At 38.0% G+C, this 19454-nt stretch overlaps 1 protein-coding gene across 1 annotated transcript in view; it reads left to right on the top strand.

Annotated features, from left to right (window-relative positions):
• Nucleotides 1–10909, top strand: part of GUCY1B1 (guanylate cyclase 1 soluble subunit beta 1) — a 43163-nt gene extending 32254 nt beyond the window's left edge. The window contains exons 8-14 of the mRNA XM_030491935.2: nt 187–320; nt 1693–1890; nt 3698–3935; nt 4773–4913; nt 6070–6224; nt 6533–6659; nt 9574–10909. Coding sequence (XP_030347795.1) covers nt 187–320; nt 1693–1890; nt 3698–3935; nt 4773–4913; nt 6070–6224; nt 6533–6659; nt 9574–9597 — 1017 coding nt within the window. The 3' untranslated portion in view covers nt 9598–10909. The remainder of the gene's footprint in view (nt 1–186; nt 321–1692; nt 1891–3697; nt 3936–4772; nt 4914–6069; nt 6225–6532; nt 6660–9573) is intronic.
• Nucleotides 10910–19454: the final 8545 nt, after the last annotated feature.

Below are 19454 nucleotides of genomic sequence, written 5' to 3'. Positions count from 1 at the left end.
CAAATCATAGTATTGAAATACGGGTAGTGTATGGTGTTCAAATGAGAAATTAATTGTGTTTTAATGTAGGGTGTAACTCTATTCCAAACATTCTAACTGCCTTCATAGTGAAGGCACTTACATATGTGGCCTGGTGTGTAACACATGTACCATTGCCCTTATATAATTGTGACTTTTCCTCACCAGGAGGGTCTGTTGGATGTGGAAAAGCTGGAGTGTGAAGATGAACTGACTGGCACAGAAATCAGCTGCTTACGCCTGAAAGGGCAAATGATCTACTTGCCTGAAGCAGACAGCATTCTCTTTCTTTGTTCCCCAAGGTACTTTAAACCTTAAGAGTTCTACAATATTGATTTTCACTTTACAATTACTAATTTTAAGAACACTTATGAGAATAGTAGTACAGAGATTAATTGCTTCAAGTATTGATTTCATGGATTTCAATGTGGTTATACTAAAAGAGGGAGGAGCATTTAAATATCAGAACTTGACTGATTATTAATTCAGTATAAACATTGGGATGCCCTGTCCCAGTTTGTACAAATGCGAATTCCTTGTGATTCCAGGACTTTTGGCAAGTTTTGTCCTTTGTTTCTTACTCTGAGAATGTGTCCTGGGTTCAGCTATAGCAGTCATTTTTCTCCTTCTTAGTAGCTGGTGCAGTGCTGTGTTTTTTAACTTTCAGCCTGGGAACGACACTGATAACACTGATGTTTTTAGTTGTTGCTAAGTAATGTTTATTCCAACCAAGGACTTTCTCAGTCTCATGCTTTGCCAGGGAGGAGGGGAAGCCGGGAGGAAGCAGAGACAGGACACCTGACCCAAACTAGCCAAAGGGGTATTCCATACCACAGCACGTCATGCCCAGTATATAAACCGGGGGGAGTTACCCGGAAGGCCCAGATCACTGCTCGGGTCGGGCTGGGTATCGGTCGGCGGGTGGTGAGCAATTGTATCCTCTCCCCTTGTTATTTCACTAATCATTATTATCACTGGTGGTAGCAGCAGTGGGTTTGTATTATACCTTAGTTGCGGGACTGCTCTTATCTCAACCTGTGGGAGTTACATTCTTCCGATTCTCCTCCCCATCCCTCCGGGAGCGGGGGGAGGAAGGGGAGGAGTGAGCGAGCGGCTGTGTGGTTCTGAGTTACCGGCTGGGCTCAAACCACGACAGAATGCTAAGAAATGTCACAGTGATTTGGTTTCCTATGTGGATTCATGTAGTTTTGCAGTAGTTTTAATGTAATAGATCATTGATGATTATAAAGAGTGGTTAGAATGGGGGATTCAATGGAGGGCATCTTTAGGTAAGAGCATGTTGAGCTAGCACATCAGATTACAGTTATGATAATCTCCTGTGGGAAAGGAACAGTGTGGATGAAGACAGAAGGGGAAGAGGCTACTTTGGTGTAATCTTGGTTTTATTTGTGAACTGCAGTATGTACATTTGATACATTCATGGAACTCATCAGTGAGAATTCTGTATTTAAATACAACAGTCAAGAGCCATCTGTTAAGATGGATGAACACAAATAAGGTATTTCATAGAAGGGACATGTACAGCTCATCACAAGTTCAGAAGCATCATCTTTCTTCTGTTATTCAGCAGCCTCTGCTGTTCACTTGAGTTTCAAATGCTCCTTTGGCAAGTTAAATTGTACCCATGCTATTGTATGTTTCTTCACATTGCAGTGTGATGAATTTGGATGATTTAACCAGGAGAGGTTTATATCTGAGTGATATTCCATTGCATGATGCTACCCGTGATCTGGTACTTTTGGGAGAGCAGTTCAGAGAGGAATACAAACTGACTCAAGAGCTTGAGATCCTCACTGACAGACTGCAGCACACACTGCGTGCACTGGAAGATGAAAAGAAAAAGACAGACACGTAAGAACCAAATCGTGATTTCGAGCTGAAACTGTCACAGCAATATATTATTTATAGCTGTCTTCTTCAAAAAATAACAGAATCTTGGAAGGAATATGAGAGATACTCAGTGCTGTTAATTTTGGAGTTAAGAAAGAACATTTTGCTTTAACGCTTCATAGGGTATTTCTTCATTTAGATTGTCAAATGTCATCTGTAGTCTAGGCTGTTACATGCTTAGGTGCTTTGATTGCTCCCTCCCTGATAAGGAAACTTATGAGAAGTGAAGTGACAGTCCTTTTTGCTCTGTGACTTACCTGAACAAGTAGTTTACAAACTTTTATACATGCAGTCCTTGTAGCCAAAACGAATTTGGTGAGAGGCCATATGCTACTATTTGACAGAGTTCCGTAAACCACCTGTAGACCACTTTGTCTTTCTGGAGTGCCATGCTTACAGGTTAATAGAAGAGAAAAACGTACCTTGCAAGCCTCAAAAATAGTCTGTGTAAAGGTGAAGTTTTGCAATAGGCTGATGCTATGAATTTTATATTATAGTTACCTGTAAAAGTGAGTTTGGGGTGATCTAGATATAAGTGCATAACAATAATAAAGTGTATGCATTGGGCCCCAAATCCGTTTCTACAGGTAACTATAAAATCAAATTCATAGCATTAGTCTGTGGCAGCTCAGCTCAAGGACTACTGGCAGGTAAATTGAAAGTTTGTGTTACAAGCAGTGTGGGGTTGATGCTTGACTCTCGTTTTTAAAACGTAGTTCCCATCTCTGTAATAGAAGAATTTCTTGTGGATTATACTTGTTTAGTAGTAGAATTAACATTCATTGCGCTATGAATTCTATGGACATATATTTTTTTTTTTGTGTAGTAATGGAAATTATTGTAAAAAGATCTGAAAGAGATGGACAAGACTAAAAAATATTTTTTTCATTCATTCCTGTTGCTTTGCTTTATAAAGTCATTTTATCTTCAGGAATTCTAGCCTTCGTGGCAGCTGCTGGAACAGACAGTGTCAAAAGCATTCACTAGCTATAACACTTGAAGTAGTGAACTTGCCAAAAACTCCAATGACGGTTTGTGCAGGAGGCTGTGTACAAAGTGATGCTCAAGATTTGTGAAACAGTCAGAGATCTTTAGCTTGTCCACTTAGCTGTGTAAAGAGGGAAATACACCTTAATTTGGCTTTTAGAAAGCTGAAGGAATACACATGAGAGTAGGGTGAAGCTTTTTGTGTGTGATTTGGATTTTATTTGCATAATTTGTAAATTGAAACAAGTGTTAATAGGTCACGTAGACTATTAATTAAAAACAACAACCATGCAATAAACCCTAAAAGCAGCATTCTCAACAGAAGAGGAAGCATTTAGCAATGCAGGAATTTATCAAAAGTGCAAAACTCTTTGATCTCTTCATGGCCTTTTTCTGCCATATTTGTGGTTCCGTGAGCAAAACCAGATTAGATGAGCTGAGGATGTAGCAGAAACACTTAAGCAATAAGCAAAAATGATCCAAGACACTACTAACAGATCAAGTCAGAAGAATTAGTAATATGTGCCTCATTTTGTTGTTGAATTTAGATGTATTAATTTGTGTTTGAAATGCATGGCTTTAGATATGCTGATGTATATCAGTTCCTGTTTCCCAAATAACATGTTCTTTAGTGAGCATCTTTTATATTGCTTTTTGATGATGCAAGTGTCTTATAAACCCTGTGGAAGGTACTAAGTTAATATTTGAAAAATGCTGATGTAAAGACCTTTCTTCACATTCTTTCTGTTTTGCTTGTGCCTTTCTTTTCTTACACATTTAGATTACTGTACTCTGTTCTTCCACCATCAGTGGCAAATGAGCTGAGACACAAGCGTCCTGTTCCAGCTAAGCGATATGACAATGTGACTATTCTGTTCAGTGGCATTGTTGGATTCAATGCCTTCTGTAGTAAACATGCCTCTGGAGAGGGAGCCATGAAGATTGTTAACCTTTTAAATGATCTTTACACGAGATTTGATATTCTGACTGATTCACGAAGGAATCCATTTGTTTATAAGGTAAGCAGAAGCTTTTCAAAGTGTTTAATCTGTGACTTTTCAATAATTTACTATCATGCTACTCTTTTCCATCCTTTGGATTTTAGGCTAAAAAAAAACCAAAAAGTTGTGTTTGCAGTCTTTGAACTGTGTAAATTGCTATTACATAGCTAAAGAGGAGTATGTTGTTTAAATGTGTGAAGGAACATTAAGGGCTTAGTTCCCAGCAGGATTTCTGCACAGTCACACAGTAGGTGGATATGCAAATCTACTTCCACATTTAGCAGATGTGAACAAGCAGTTTGTGGTTCTGCTGACCATGTGCTTTTAAATTTTTCAGTCATATACCTGAGCCTCCTGGTTGTAAATTATAACTTCATATTCAGTTATTCATAATGTGAATTTCATTAGGAATGAGGTGTAGTTGCAGATGAGGCTGGTAGCAGGTAGATAGGTAGAGAAAGAGATAAATACATTATATATGTACCTGTGTATGCTTGTGTGTTTATACTGTAAGGTTAATTCCTAGCTTTTACTAGAAACCAATTTTATGTCCTGTACCAAGTGAATCAAGGGTGTGAGTCAAAACAAACACAGTGCTCAGTTTCTACAGAAATTCAGAAGACCACAAAAGAGAGGCTCAAGTCACAATCACAGTGTCATTTTAATTGGTTATATTGTGGACAGACAGTACATTCTCTTCAATAATGAGTAGGGATGATGGGGATTAGGGTGATTAGAATGAAAGTGAAGGGAAGCTTTTTGAAAGAACAAGCAGTCTTGTAGGAAGCACTATGTCCATTCTAGTACTCTAAAGCCCATGATTATAAAGTAATTGAAAAATATATATCTTGGTAGGTGGAAACAGTTGGGGACAAGTATATGACAGTGAGTGGTCTCCCAGAGCCTTGCATTCATCATGCTCGATCTATCTGCCACCTTGCATTGGATATGATGGAAATAGCAGGCCAAGTTCAAGTAGATGGTGAGCCTGTACAGGTTAGTAAATGTGAGGGCTTGAATGAGAGCCCATTCTTTGATGTGACAGTAATGCTTTGAAATATGATAACGCTCAAGTCCCAGTTCATGCAAGCTTTGATATTGTTAAATTTTGATACTGATATCTACAAATAATATGAAGGGTTACATGTAGATGTGACACGTTCAGTTCCCAGACCTTCAAATCTAATTATTGTGCTTAACCTTTTAAAGGACTAAATTAGGTTTGCATGATTTGTGTCTGTTTTCCGATCATTTCAATCTAATCAGGAAATTCCCATTGCACATCAAGTACAACTCATTGAGTCTTCTTTGTCTCAGTGAACAGAACAATAATATTCTTTCAGTGATATTTTTGATCATGCTTCAGATCTTCATGTCAATATGAGAAAATACTGCATTAAAAAGAAAAGTACAGTTCCATAGCCAGTTATGGCACTGATTACTGGCAACAATGTATATTAGTGGAAGTTCACTCATTGTGGGATTTTATGGAGATATTCTGGCATTAATACAGAAGTGGGGAGGCTGCACTGACCTATCCTCATCAGGAGGCTGTGAGAGCAAAATAGCAAGTTTGATGCATATTTCTAGTTACATGAATGTTACTGGTTTAACACCTAGCTTAGATCTGTGTACTTCACTTTGTCACTGGGCAAAGAAGCAAGAAGGTTTGATTTGGGGCTTTACCATAATTGTAATGTGCTACAAGAATGAGTTTCTCCAAGCCCCTCTCCTATCTCTTCAGCTTTTAACTGAAAGAATACTCTGATGTTTTCATCTGAGAAACATCTTTTTTGCTTGACCTAAACCATCCATTTCTGCTCCTTCTGAGTACTCATTAGACACAGACCTGCAGAGTATGCCTCTTTTCCATTTTTTTAAATTTCACAGTACGTAATTGCAGCATGGCCTGTTGCATGCTGGAAAAATACAGTTTGTTCTTTTATGTGGGAGGCAGAGACATGACACTGCACTACAATAAAAAGAAGTGACACAAAACATGGAATGCAAGGCTTTGAAGAAGCAGGAGGAGCACTTTGAAAAAAAAAGACCTAAAGTAGATAGAAATAGCGTAGTACCTGTATTTAGTAAGAAGCATCAGATTAGGTGCTTTGATTTTGAATATTCAAACTTTATTTTTTTCTCTCTAAAGATAACAATAGGAATCCATACTGGTGAGGTAGTCACAGGTGTCATAGGCCAAAGGATGCCACGTTACTGTCTCTTTGGAAATACTGTGAATCTAACAAGCAGAACAGAAACTACTGGAGAAAAGGGAAAAATCAATGTCTCTGAATATACTTACAGGTGAGTAACGCAGTATTTTTGTTGGTGTTGACATCTTGAAAGAAATCACTTTGACAGCGTAACATCAAAGTGTCTCAAGTTGAAAGTGATAGGAGTCCTGCAACACATTATTTAAATGTCAGATCTCATGAAACTGTATGGCAGACTGCATTATGATATATCTTTATTGGTACGCAAATGTAATAGTGATCTGGAGATAGCTTTGACTCTTTTGTTGCTCACATATCTGTATCATGTTTAATATTTTATATAGTATGTGGCATGCATGCAGAGTACATACATTTACATGTTTTCTCTTTTAATTTCAGGTGTCTTATGGCACCAGAAAATTCAGATCCTCAGTTCCACTTGGAGTACAGGGGTCCAGTTTCTATGAAGGGTAAAAAAGAACCAATGCAGGTTTGGTTTTTGTCCAGAAAGAGTACAGAGACAGAGGTATGACTAACCAGCATATAACTTTTTTTTAAACAAGGCATAAACATGACAAATTTAATCTAAACCACCGAGATCCATTTGCATTCGCAAAACTAAATGTTCCCTAGAAAAAACGAAGTTTTGTACAACACTATATCATTAATGCGTTTACTGTCTTGACAGCACATAAAAGTTCTTGATTATTTTTCTTTGCAGTTTATGCAGTCCCTGAAAAAATATTTTTGTACTTTAAAAAGTCCTTGAGAGAATGCCAAGTGTTTAAATATTTATATCTCCGTTTTCTTACGGATTTCTTCACTGTACTAGATTTTGCAATATAATGTCCATTTGTGTTTAGCTGACATGTCTGGTTATCAGCAGTTCAAAATTCACCATTTGCTTTCTTACAATGGGTGAATAAATGTGCCTTCGAATATTTAGGCAGTAGTCCAGCAACTACTTGCAGGCAGGTTCACACCTGATGGGTATGGTGGTCATTTAACCCCAGGTGGATCTGCTTGTTCAGAGACTGTTGCATAATAGAGGTCTTGATTTAGAAATATACAGGGTGAAAACTATTTCTTCTAAATTACATATGAGCCTAAATCTTCTTCTCAAAATGATGTAAGGTAAAGCTCTTCAAGCACTGGATGGTCTTTAAGCTTATCCCTCAATTTCAGAAGTCTGGGCATGTATTAACCAAAATCTCATAGAAAGCCAATGAGATCTAGACTCATTAGTGTGCTACAAACTTAGACATTTAATCAGGTTACAGTATGCCAGCTGATTTGCCATAGCTGAGCAGGTGCATACATTCCTACCCATTGCCAACAGGGAGAAAAAAGGGGTAAAAGTAATTTACATAGCTTGAATTTTGCCCTAAATTAATACAAAGAGTTGTAAGCTAATGTATTTAATCTTAAAAATACACTTGACTAAAATAATGACAGTCATCAGTTATCTTGGCTGAAATAATTCTTGAAGTCGCAGGAATCAATTATGCATCTAAATACTGATATGCTTCTGAAAATGAAATTTAGGCTGTTAAAGTGTTTGGGCTTTTTAGTAGATCTAATAAAGACTTACTACCACTGGTACCCAAGTATTTGAATACTGACTTTTTAATGGTAACTCCCAGTATTAAACTTCAGGGGAGATTCTGTACTTTAACTCTGCTGAAGTCTGGATTTTAGTATGTATTACTTACGATAATATTCTAGGTGCCACTTTTGATAATATTTTCCATTTTTTATTCTATATCAAGATTAACTATAATTTCACATGGCTACTGTTCTTTCAAATCTATAGTTGTATTTAAAATATTTTTTAATTAAATAGCTTTCACTTTTTTCTGCATTATAAATTATACCCTATCATTTGTAGCAGGGCACATTGTAATTTTAAATGTAAAATTTCAGAGGGTTACTGAGTCAGGTGGGTATTTTCCTGGGTTAAGCCTCACACGTTTGAAAAGTGAAAGAATATAATCCTCTATAATCTTTTAATTCTTTTTCACTTGCACGACTTCATCTGTCTATACACAAAAAGATGCACTGAGTTTTATCCTTTAAGTTTTTCTAAACTGTTTGCAGTTTGTCTTGTGAAGGTACTCTTCGTGTTATTTCTGGCACTTTATAGGCTGTACATGATAGTTGTAATCCAAAACCAGAAATCAAATAACCAATTTTTTATGTTTGATTACCTTAGAGTAATTGCTTTTCTTTAGGCTTTTTAGGCAAGGGTCTAGGCTTGTTTTTCTTTTCAGAATCTTACTCTCTCTGACCTTTCAAATACATGCACATACTAATGTATTATGATGTGCAGTGCCGTTAATTTCAGGGAGACTGTTCATAACAATAAATATGGCCTGCTAACATACATTCAGGAACCATATGTTAAATTTCCTGAAAAGTCACTCCAGAATATTGCAAGAAGTGGCTTATAGAAGTAAACGCGAAAATATTTCTTAAATCATCCTGAAGATATTTCTGCTGATCATTCTTTTACTGTGAGGTTTTCTACCTCCAATATCTTTAAATCTAAGATAGATTCACATTAGTGATATGTTCTCCATTATATCCCTTAGAGAGTAATTACCTCAGCATTTGCAGATCTATCAGCATAATATTTTACCCTTACGCCTAGTAATTAATACATGGTGAGGAAAGGGGTCAAAATACTTAGAGCTGGAACAGAGATGTGAAACCAAGGTTTACAGTATGGTGTCTTTCTGCTAAACCTGTAGAAAATGGTAAGGTTGGAGCAGCTCAGCATAACTCAAACTTGGTTCCTAAATTGACATCTCTAATATCAGTCACCAGGAGCAGTAGTTAGTTCTGAGAAGCACCTGATTTACAAGAATCAGTGTTGATTTGGACTGCTGCTTCTTTACTTTTTTCCACTTATCTCTTCCATGATACCATTACAGCAAAAATTAGAATTGCATTAGAAATATATGTAGAACAAAAGTAACTGTGACCAACTGTTAATTTTTCATCCACTTGTTTGCATGTTATAAGATTATTACTATCATTATTATTTTAACAGAAGTTCAGCTGCAGCTTCTCTCTTGAGAAACAGATTTGTTGTAAAAAAATAAAGCTTGCAGAAAGACTCACATGTTTGACTTCAATTTCCATCATTCCCCACCTTCAAATATCTCTCTTGTCCTCTGTCCCCACATTACTGATGGGAACAAGTTAAAGTATCCTAGTCAGAGCTGGTAGTTCATCAGGGAATGTAGGAATTATTACATTCCAACGTAAAACACATACAAAAGAAATATGCGTATTATCTATTTTGTGTTTTATTATTTTTATTATTTACTGATACTGGTTGCAAATTGAAAAATGTATTTTGTTACTGCATTGACCCACCATGTTGTTGCTTCAAAAAAATTCCCTTACTTCTCAAATTCTACTTGCATGCATTCAAGGAAACAAATCAAGATGCTCTCTAAACTAAGAGAAGAGGAAGAGGACGCTGGATAGGGTACAATACTGTCTCCAAACAGGGTGCCAGGCAGTAAGGTTGTTATGGATGTTATTTCACATCATATCTCCCATTGCCATGTGCAATACCATTGTCTTTTGCCCTGCTCCTGAAATCATACTCACCATTTTTCTCCAGGCTCGCTTGCTATGGTTTGTTTTTTTTTTTCCCCTTGATGTTTGGTATTGTTATATCTCTGCTATGAGCATGTATTTCAAGCTTTCCTTTTTTTGATATGCATTTTTGCACGTCAGTCATGTGGCCCTTCCTACTGCCAAATAATATTGAATACAATTTTGTAGTATGCACGCCACAACTAACCACTTCAATGTGATGCTTCACATCTTCATCTTCATCTCTGAAGTATCGTGGTTATGTCAATCAGTGACATTTCTGGAAAGATAGGTATTTCAGTTGTTGGGCAGAACAATGAACCTGCAGAACTATTTTAAAGAATACCTAAAGCAGCATTATGAAAATTATTGTATAAATGTTGTTTATCAGATTTAGTTCTATTATTACCATGCTTACCATTCATGTTGTGAATAACACTTGATGCACTGTAAATTCCTGGTTAGAAAAAGGTTCCTCTTTTGATACCATTCTGCGTATTTTCCCTTTGTCTACACTATGTAAACATTTTCTGTATTGAAAGGGGGCAGTTGTTTGTCTGATATTGCCATTTGAAGCATGTGCCAATGTACTTCTTCTGAAATGCTCTTCACTTGCAATATATTTGTCATCGATTTTTATTAAGTAAATTAAGTTGTCATGTTAATAATAGATTGCTGGACAATTTTAGACTGCCTGTAGTGCTTTGATTCTTTTCTGATGGAGCCCTCAGAATCGAAAGGCATGCTGTCCAGTCATGGTAGTCATGGTTGCCTTTTGTTTTGGTCTCTCTTAATTTTTAGAAATGATCTTATTTTATACCTTGGGAGGACCTGATAATATTTTAGGCATCATGGATAATCCAAGGATGCAAATCTTCTAAGGGGACATAGTGTCTTTTATCAGCTGATATAGTTAGTAAAAGTGGACAAAGTTTCAGATGCGTGAACCTTCCATAACTTCAACATACAGTGCATTTTTATGTGAATAATACCTGTTCTTATCTGACTGATAATTTCTGAATATTTGCATTATAAAATAGGATAGTGCAATTACTTTGTGTATAAATTTGTCTATATCTAGTATACCTTATCAGCACAGAATATATATATATAAATGTTTCATGTTAATGTGCAAAAGAAATTGCAATAAATTATTTTTTCCACTGACTTACAGAAATCTGGGGACTTTCTTTTCGGTGAAAGCTGTATTTCATTGTTGTTGATAATTTGTTGATGATTTGTTGATCATACAAAAGAAGCGTGTTCTCCATTCCATAATTTGAAGTCCAAGTGTAAATAATTTATCAAGTCAGTGTTCCAATGTTTGCAAATGTCCAGAATTCTCCCACATTCACATTAGTGGTTCACATCCTCAGATTAAAGTAGTGTTCAAAATGTGCAGATTAACGCTCCAAAAATAATAGATGAGGTCACAAAAATGCATACACTCCATTGAAACTCTTGGACAGTATTTAACAAGCAAAAATTATTAGCCATCCACTTTGAGCAGGATGTACATTACCAACCAAAGCTTTAGGAATGGGAAATGAAGAGAGGAAGCCACATACATTCTTTTCCATCATCTCACTGTCAGACAGCAACGCATCCCAGCACCCCGTGAGAGATTGCCTTCACTCTCATAGATACATAACAGCAATTTGCACTTAAAGTTAATCAAGCCTGCCAAAACATTACTGGTGACTGCTAAAGATACGAGATTTGTGTCAGCTGTGGTTGTGCATTGACATAATTTATGCAAATGGATGTGAAGTAACTGAAGTTTCTGTATAATGCTTCAAGCTGTGGAAGAACACTCAGATACTGCTTTGACTTTATATTTTACATTCTTTAATAATTTCAAAGTATTAAAGCTCCTGTTAACCTACTCTGTAACATAAACAATTTCTAAAAGCACTAGAATAATAGCTCATAGATTGTGTTCACATAAGAGCTTTTTATCTCAAGGAAGCCAATACGATTTAGGCACTGCTTTTATTGCTAAAACTGGTCTTCACTTAAATGCCACATTCAGCTACTTGAAATTAAACTTTGGTAAAATATTGCTCTCAGATAACAGTTAAAAACTTCTGTTGGCATTTAGTTCTTTTATGTTCTATTATGTTCTTTAGTTCTATTGCTTCTTTCTTTTATTTAACTGTGGTGATTCAGTATCACAACAGTTATTCTTGTATTTTTTACTTACAAAAAGAAATTAAAATGTACTACTATGGTTACAGAACTAGAAAGGCTTTATAAATAAGAATAGCTTGAAAACTATCTTGAAACTTCAATAAATGGGAAGAGCATGGGTGGAATACTGCTGGTTTTATAACTCGTATGTTTCTGAAAAGTTACATATGGGGACAGACAAAACTATAAGCTACACAAGCAGAACTCCATTTTGTTTTAGTAGAGTGTGAGCTTGCAAACTTTGCCATTCTGGCAAATGCCTTAACAGATGTCATAATAATCATATCCCGTATCATGGGATATAGATGGAGCATGCAAACAAGTCAGCAGCTGGAGCAGAAGGCTGAATGTTAGGACTCCAGCTCTGATCTCTCCAACTGATATCACAAGCTACTGCACAGCTCATAGTTCTTTTCCCTCCTGTATCCAGCACCAGCTTAGCTGTAATGATCTTGGAGGTATAGCACCTCATCGTTGCCCCCAGATGTGATGATGTAACAGAGTGATGCATTATTCATGCAAATAGTGGCCTTTATCCTTATTGCTGATATTTCTATCGGGACTATCCACTAAGTCCAGCTGAATGCCCAATTAAATTTTGTAGGATATGGGGACTTCTGTTCACCTTCACTATAGGTTTGTAGGAACAGGAGACATCTGTGTATGTCTTAGACCTGGGTATGGTAACAAAAACTATTGCACGGAAGACTTTTAATTCACCCTTGCTGCTATTTGGCTATATTTGTTTGCTTGTTTCTTTGTTTTTAGAGGAACTGCTTATTTTTGTTCTTACCTCACATTGGCAACAATTGTTTATTAACACTTACATATATATAATATGTATCTTTTTTGTATGTGTGTGTGTGTGTCTCTGTATATACACACATATAAAGGACATCCTCTAGGAAGGAGTCATGAAAACAAAAGTGCAAAAACCAATTAGGTTATGTGAGATTTTTTTCATGACTTGGTTATGATGTTTAATACAGGTGGTAGTACAAAACACATAAGCTCACTTTTGAAAGACAATTATGCGGAAGAAGGACATAGGAAGGGATATGCTAGCATCTGATAAGAGTAAGAGCTGGGTGGAACTTGAGGCTATGAATCTTTTCTTTGAACAAAACTCTAGTAAAATCTAAACCTAATAAATATTTGACTGTCTTGCAGCCAAGCTGTGTAGTGCAATATACACACTTGTACTCTGAAACTTTGATAGGTGTGTCAGTAACACCTATCTCTGTGGAGCCAGAGGAAGGCCTGAGGCGTCTGTATCTTAATACAATTCTCATTCACTATGTAGATAGGTCAACACTATACAAATATAGTCACAAACTGTAAAATGGTTATTCGGTGCATTTCCAGAGCTAAAAAGAAGAAAAAAGTTGGATCACCATGTTCTAGCTGCATGAGACCTTCAAGAGAATTTGGTACTCATCTTCTCCAGGTAGTCATCAGGCAGTCATCGTAGTGATACAACTAGGAGCTTATGAGCTACTGTAAATGAGTTCTGTCAGTCCCTGTGTTGGCATATCATCTCCAAGTAAAGAGATGTTACTTGACTTACAGTCCTGTTTTATTTGAGTGCCAGGGACACACAAAGGGTCTGTGTTACTGTTTTTCATTTAACAAGATCCTTTTTTCCTGGGGGATTGTCTGAAACTGGTGTCATTTCATGCACCTACCTGTCAAGAAGCAGGGAGCAAATAATATGCCAGTAAACAGAGCTGTGCTAATCTAACTATAAAGAAAACAACAAGTGGTTCCATTCCCCAATCCATAGCAGCATATACAAGGTGTTACTTCTTTTCTCTACTGTTCCTGAGTCTTCTGGCTAGCTTTGGGAGACAGTTGTGGAAAAACTGCAACAATATGTGCTGTCTCCACCAATTCACTCTTTGTTTGTTATGAGCTGGAAAAGGCTAATGTTCATTTTCATTGTAATGGTCAATGGGTCTTTCTGCCAATGTGACTGTTTTGGAGATAACAATCAGGGAATGTAAGAACAATTACGTGATTATCATTCTGGGATGAAGATGTGTGTTCTCTGTTATAAAGGTTTTGTTCCAGACTGTTCCAAATGCCCAACAGTCAAGTTAGCATTGCCTTTGTTATTGTGCCTTTGTTACTGGTTTTTTTTTTGCAGAGGTGATCGTGGGTATTTCAATACATATAAAGCACCTAGTGCAAATTTTATACTACAGTACAGTTGTACTTTCAAGGAAAATGATTTTATGTGATGAGGGCGTTTGAACTCACAGCAGTCAGCTAGTGCTAACACACATTAGTTTTTGTCTGTTCAGATGCTGGACACCTTTGGCATGAAGCCTGTGTGGTTTATTTATATTGCAGGTTCCCAGGGTCATTCTAGCCTTCCAAAATTGATTTTACACTTTGATAAGTGTGGTAACCTGTCCAGTGCTGAAAAAACTGACTTGTGATTGAAATGACAGAACTTAGCTGAGTGCAGACAAAGTGTTCATAGTTCCTAGCTGGTGTTAATCATAATCCAGAAGTGGAGACCAATTAGGTCAATAGTCCTTGGGCCTTTGTTTGAAAATAAAAACCAAAAACTACATGGCCATGGTTTTCAGATGAGAAATAAAACTTTGAGTTCAGTATTGCTGGCTTCAGCACCTACACCAGTATGAGCATAGTGTTGTAATGAACAATGTGGAAAATCAAACCACCTTATAATTACTCTCAAGTCCCTGTCCTTGCAGTCCTTCTTTTGTTTAACATAAAACATGTTTTATTGCACAATTATTGGCAGGCAAGGGGTTCAGCTAGGCACAGAAGGGGAACACCTGAGCTCCAACTACAATGGCCAAAAAGTGTCTCAGATTGCAAACAAACATTGTTTTCTCATCTGCACCTCATACAGTGTAAAGTTGAGGTTTGGTGTACATGGTTAAACTGGAGATGTCAATATTTTCTTAAGCTATAATTAATTGTTTTATCATAGAGATGCCAAGAGAAATTCAACGTCTGTTTAAGAAATACTTGTCCTAGGCCAGGTTTTTTGCTTAGTCTCATTACTGGGCATGATTCATATTCCAGCTGTGGTATCTTTGGTAAATGTTGATTTGTATTTTCAGTTGGAAAATACAGCACTGCAGCTGGAGACAACCTCCATTGTCTCTTGCATTCCCAGGTATGTCACATTTTAACTGTGATACTAACTTATCTTAGGACCACATTTTTCTGGCACTATGGCACTGCAGCATTAGGAAACATTACTCTCTGAGTGCCATAGACTATCAAAAAATCCCAAAGTGAACCTTCACTTCAGCCAACACTTCAAAAAGCCACCAATTCTTTTTTTCACTATCTTTTCTTCATTTCTGGCCTCAACAGGCTAAAAACTCTTCAATAAATTGTTCAGAAAGAACCTGCAAAAGTAAGAGCTGCTGGAACATGGGAGGTCACGCAGTAGCCAAACAATAATTCTGACTGGGTAGCTCTCCACTGGAACAGCTGCCAGTCCCCAGTTTTTTATGTTCCTTCTAGTCTAATGGAGGAGCCTGGTCTGTATCAGATGATGTCATGTTTTCTAATTAAATGCTGCAGGGTGCTAGTATTTTCTCCTCTGTTGCTACAATAATACCAGGCAATCTATGTAGAATGTTACAACAGTCTTGAAGGCAACAAAAAGGATATCACAGATACCGGTATCAGGTTTTGAAAGCTCTGCAAGGCAGACAAAATAAAGCCATAATGATTGTTTTGTGTGTGATCCTGCCTATAGCTGTCAGATTCAGACCTGACTTTCAGTGCCATCCTGAGGTAGTGGCAATGAAGTTGGCAGAGGAGCTTTGTTAGAGCAGGGAAGAGTAATTTTTCTTGGGCAGCAACGCAAAACTGGCTGAAGGGAAAGTATCACATGCTGTAAAACATTGGCAAAAATGTAACAGAAGGGCCTTGCTTTGCCCTGACACAACAGAAAAGGCAACACTCTCAAATAGATCATCCAAGGGTGGAACAGGAGCTGCCTGAAGAAGAAATGTGTCTGTTTTGTTTGTGGGGTTTTTTTTTAAATTGAAGTCTGTAGGAGAAGGTACTGTGAACTGGATAGTTTTACCCTGTCATGTTTTGATGTTTAATATCTGTTTATACACGATTAGAAGACAAAGCTTTCCCTGTAAACGAGGAGCTAATTGACGAGCTGTGTGTTTTGTGCTATTTTATGTTTGTTATGCTGTGACATGAGCACAAACATTGCACCATGTTCCTGTCGGGTGGAGGTTGTCTTTCTGTGTCCTTCTGGCTGGTTGCCATTGTCTCGGGCCATCACCTCTGCTGAGAGCGGGGACTGCAGTCTCATTAGCAGTGTTGCAGGATGTTAGTTTGCAACTAATACCTGGGCAAAACTCTTATTGAAGGCAGCCAGTAAATTCTGGATTAAACAAACACACAGACCGCAGGGATAATTCACTTCCCCAGATGGATCATGGCTGGAGATAAGTCATAAGACTGCAGATGTTTTGCAGGAATGAGGAGGAAGAAAGGGCAAAATTAATCAGAGAACCTGCACACAATGTAGCTTTGGCTGCAAATGGTCGATTACCCTTCCTCTTGCACTCTCCAAATGGCCTATCCCTGATAAGCCCTCACTTTGAAAAGGAGACAGGAAGTGCAGGAGATCATACCTACCTACCAAGTGTGCAACTTAAATTTGTTAATCTCTGTGAGATTGGTGACATGCACAGACGGCACACTACATCTCTTCCCTTTCTGAATGAAGACAGTGCCTCTGGAGGTGTGGATTCAGGAGCAGATGTTGAGTAAGGCCTCCAGAGGTGACCTGGTGCTGGTAAAGTGTTTCTGTCCCAGCACTGCGTAGATACCCAGAAGAGACACCCAGAACTCTGATTGGCAATCACGAGTCTGCTGCCAGGCACGGAAGCGACAAAGAGCCCACTGTGCCTGCAGGACTCTGCACCTCCAGGGTCTTGTCAACCTCCCCTGCTGTGGCCATGCTGGCAAAAGGGCACAGAGAAGCAGCTGGCCCTTAGCCTGGAGGCAATGCACTTACCTTGGCTGCTGGAGGCTTGCTTTTGGTTAGAGGTAGCAGGATCTTGCAGGTATTTGTTAGGGAAGAAGCACAGGGCCACCTTGCTAGTTGTTGGCTTTCTCCTGACCAGCAGGCAGTTAGCTCTCTGCTGTGCCTGCAGTACTCCTGTTTAAAAGATGAGGAAATAATCATAAACGAAATAGGCACCTGTAACTGCACCTATTTGTGTCCTGTACACTCTTGTATAGAGTAGCAAGAGTGGCATACAGACTGCAAAAGTCTGAAGTCAGCTGCTGTTGGAAGACCTAGCTTCCCTGAGGTACTCAATTCTCCTAATGAAGACAATGGAAATAACTGCTGCTTTGCTTTGATCACTGGAAGAAAAGGTCAATTTTGTTATACAGGAAAATAATTAATTTTGAAAGCACTTGCTTCCTTCAACACATAGTGATGTGTCAAATTTGTTATATTCATTTCCATTGCTCCTTTTATAAGGCTTAAAAGAGAGGCTATCTGGACAAAAGTGCTGGTTTAAGGATCAGATCTCTACCTCTGTGAGAGGCTCAACCTCAGTTTTCACTTGAACCTTTTTTCCTGGGGGAATGGTCCCCAAATCATACTGTATACTTATTGAGGGACATTGTCCATCGTTTTGGTTCACTGGCTTTGTTTTCAGTAGGTGCTGAATTGTCGTCTTACCCCTGCCTGCCCCTGCCACCACCAAGAAAATCACAAGCCTTTCATTTCTTGAATTCTAACTGACTCCTAACTCTGCTTTGGACTTCAGACATCAGATTGATGTTTGTGGTTTCTTCATCTAATACTGCTGCTATTAATGTTATTTAAAAAACATACATCATGCGTTTCATTACATTTCACTTCAGGTATACACATCCCAGATGTTTTGCTTCTGATGGATGTATTGATACTTTGCATTGTAACAGCTGTCACATGCAAAAGGATGTAACATAACCTACTGTTCTGGATGGAGAAAAGTATTCCAGTATTTGCATAAGAGATGGTTAAAATGTCATTTATTTTTGGTAACTTTTTTGGCAAGGATTAGGTAACAACAGTGCCACATAACAACCCCAATTCAAGATACAGGAGTTAAACTTTTCCCAAGCAGCACACAACATTCCCATAACTACCTTTACAGGAAGCTTTTAGAAGTGTCCTAAAAGCAACAAAAACTGTTACAAAACAGATCCTGTTTGAAGAGGCAATTGTTTGTTTTAATTAAGACTTCCAAGGCAAAAATATTATAATACCGCATCTTTCTAAACTTTCCATTTCATATTTCATGGATAGTTCCTCATAGAAGAATTTTTGTGTTATTTCCGCTTGCATAACAGTCAATTTTATTACCTTCTTTGTTTTTTCAACCTGAAGACTTGTAGCAACTGCAATGTTGCTGCAAGACAACAGTGTATTAGGGCATTACCATGATGCATTTAACTGGTCTGTCAATCTAATTAGGTGTTTGAAAGAGCTTGTCAGCACTTCAGCAGTGGCTTCTGTTGTGGAGTGCTCACTTCTCTGCTAGGAGTTTCCAGTTTCTACTGACCAACAGTATTACTCTCAATGCAGGGTGGTCCATTTTACACATAGATTTCTTGTGTCTTATGTTCATTTTGACCACAGCCCTCTGGTGAATATACAAAAAAAGTTCTATTAACATAAGTGTTACTGAGTTGGAGACAGGATTGAAAATACTTACAAAAAAGAAAAAAAAAAGTGTCGTAGTTCTACCATCTTCAAACTATTTCACAATCTTCAATTGTGAGGGTATGGATAAACTGGATGGACTGATGTTAGAGTCTTTGCTTCCTTTCCTTAGCTGTTTCTGTAACAATCCCTTTTCCCTTCCATGTGTCTCAATAATGGAGATAGGAACTTTGGGTTGCATTTATCATAATTCTTCTACTTGCTCAGTGTACTTGAAAACATCCATAAGTCACTAGTGTGGCTAACCGCAGTAGCTGGGTCAGGTTGGAACATTTTCTGCTTCCAAACAACAAACACATCCTGGAAAATCCCCTGCCTGTGTGGAAGAACAAAATCAGCTTTCTTCTTGCTGGTATTTAAGAATATGGGTGAATCCTATCAGTGCATGGCTTGGTGAAAAAAAATCAGTAGTAATCAGAGAATAGGGACCTGAGCAGGAAATGAGGTGATGAAAAGAATAGATCCCACCCACCGACACACAGCTGCATCAGTGAATAGTTTTAAATTGATGCAAATCAATGATGAAGCGAACGGCTTTATCATTGATGCTTGTTTCCACCTGCAGAGGCAGGTGGAACAGATAATCAGAAAGCTGCAGGACAAAGGAGAACTGATGTTTTCTGAGTATTAGGCCACATTTGGGCCCCTCTAATTTTCTGGGCATTTTCATGAGCCACCTGCCTTGCCCTGCAGCAGCAGGAGTGTGGCTCTGTGGGTGCAGGGGGCTGGGGCAAGGGAGACTGGCATGCAAGGTGCTGGAGGTTTTGGTCCCTACTGAGA

Source organism: Strigops habroptila, chromosome 7 (genome assembly GCF_004027225.2).
Source record: "Strigops habroptila isolate Jane chromosome 7, bStrHab1.2.pri, whole genome shotgun sequence".
Taxonomy (NCBI): domain Eukaryota; kingdom Metazoa; phylum Chordata; class Aves; order Psittaciformes; family Psittacidae; genus Strigops; species Strigops habroptila.
Note: the sequence above shows the minus strand (reverse complement) of the source record. Positions and strands in the feature narration are given on the sequence as shown.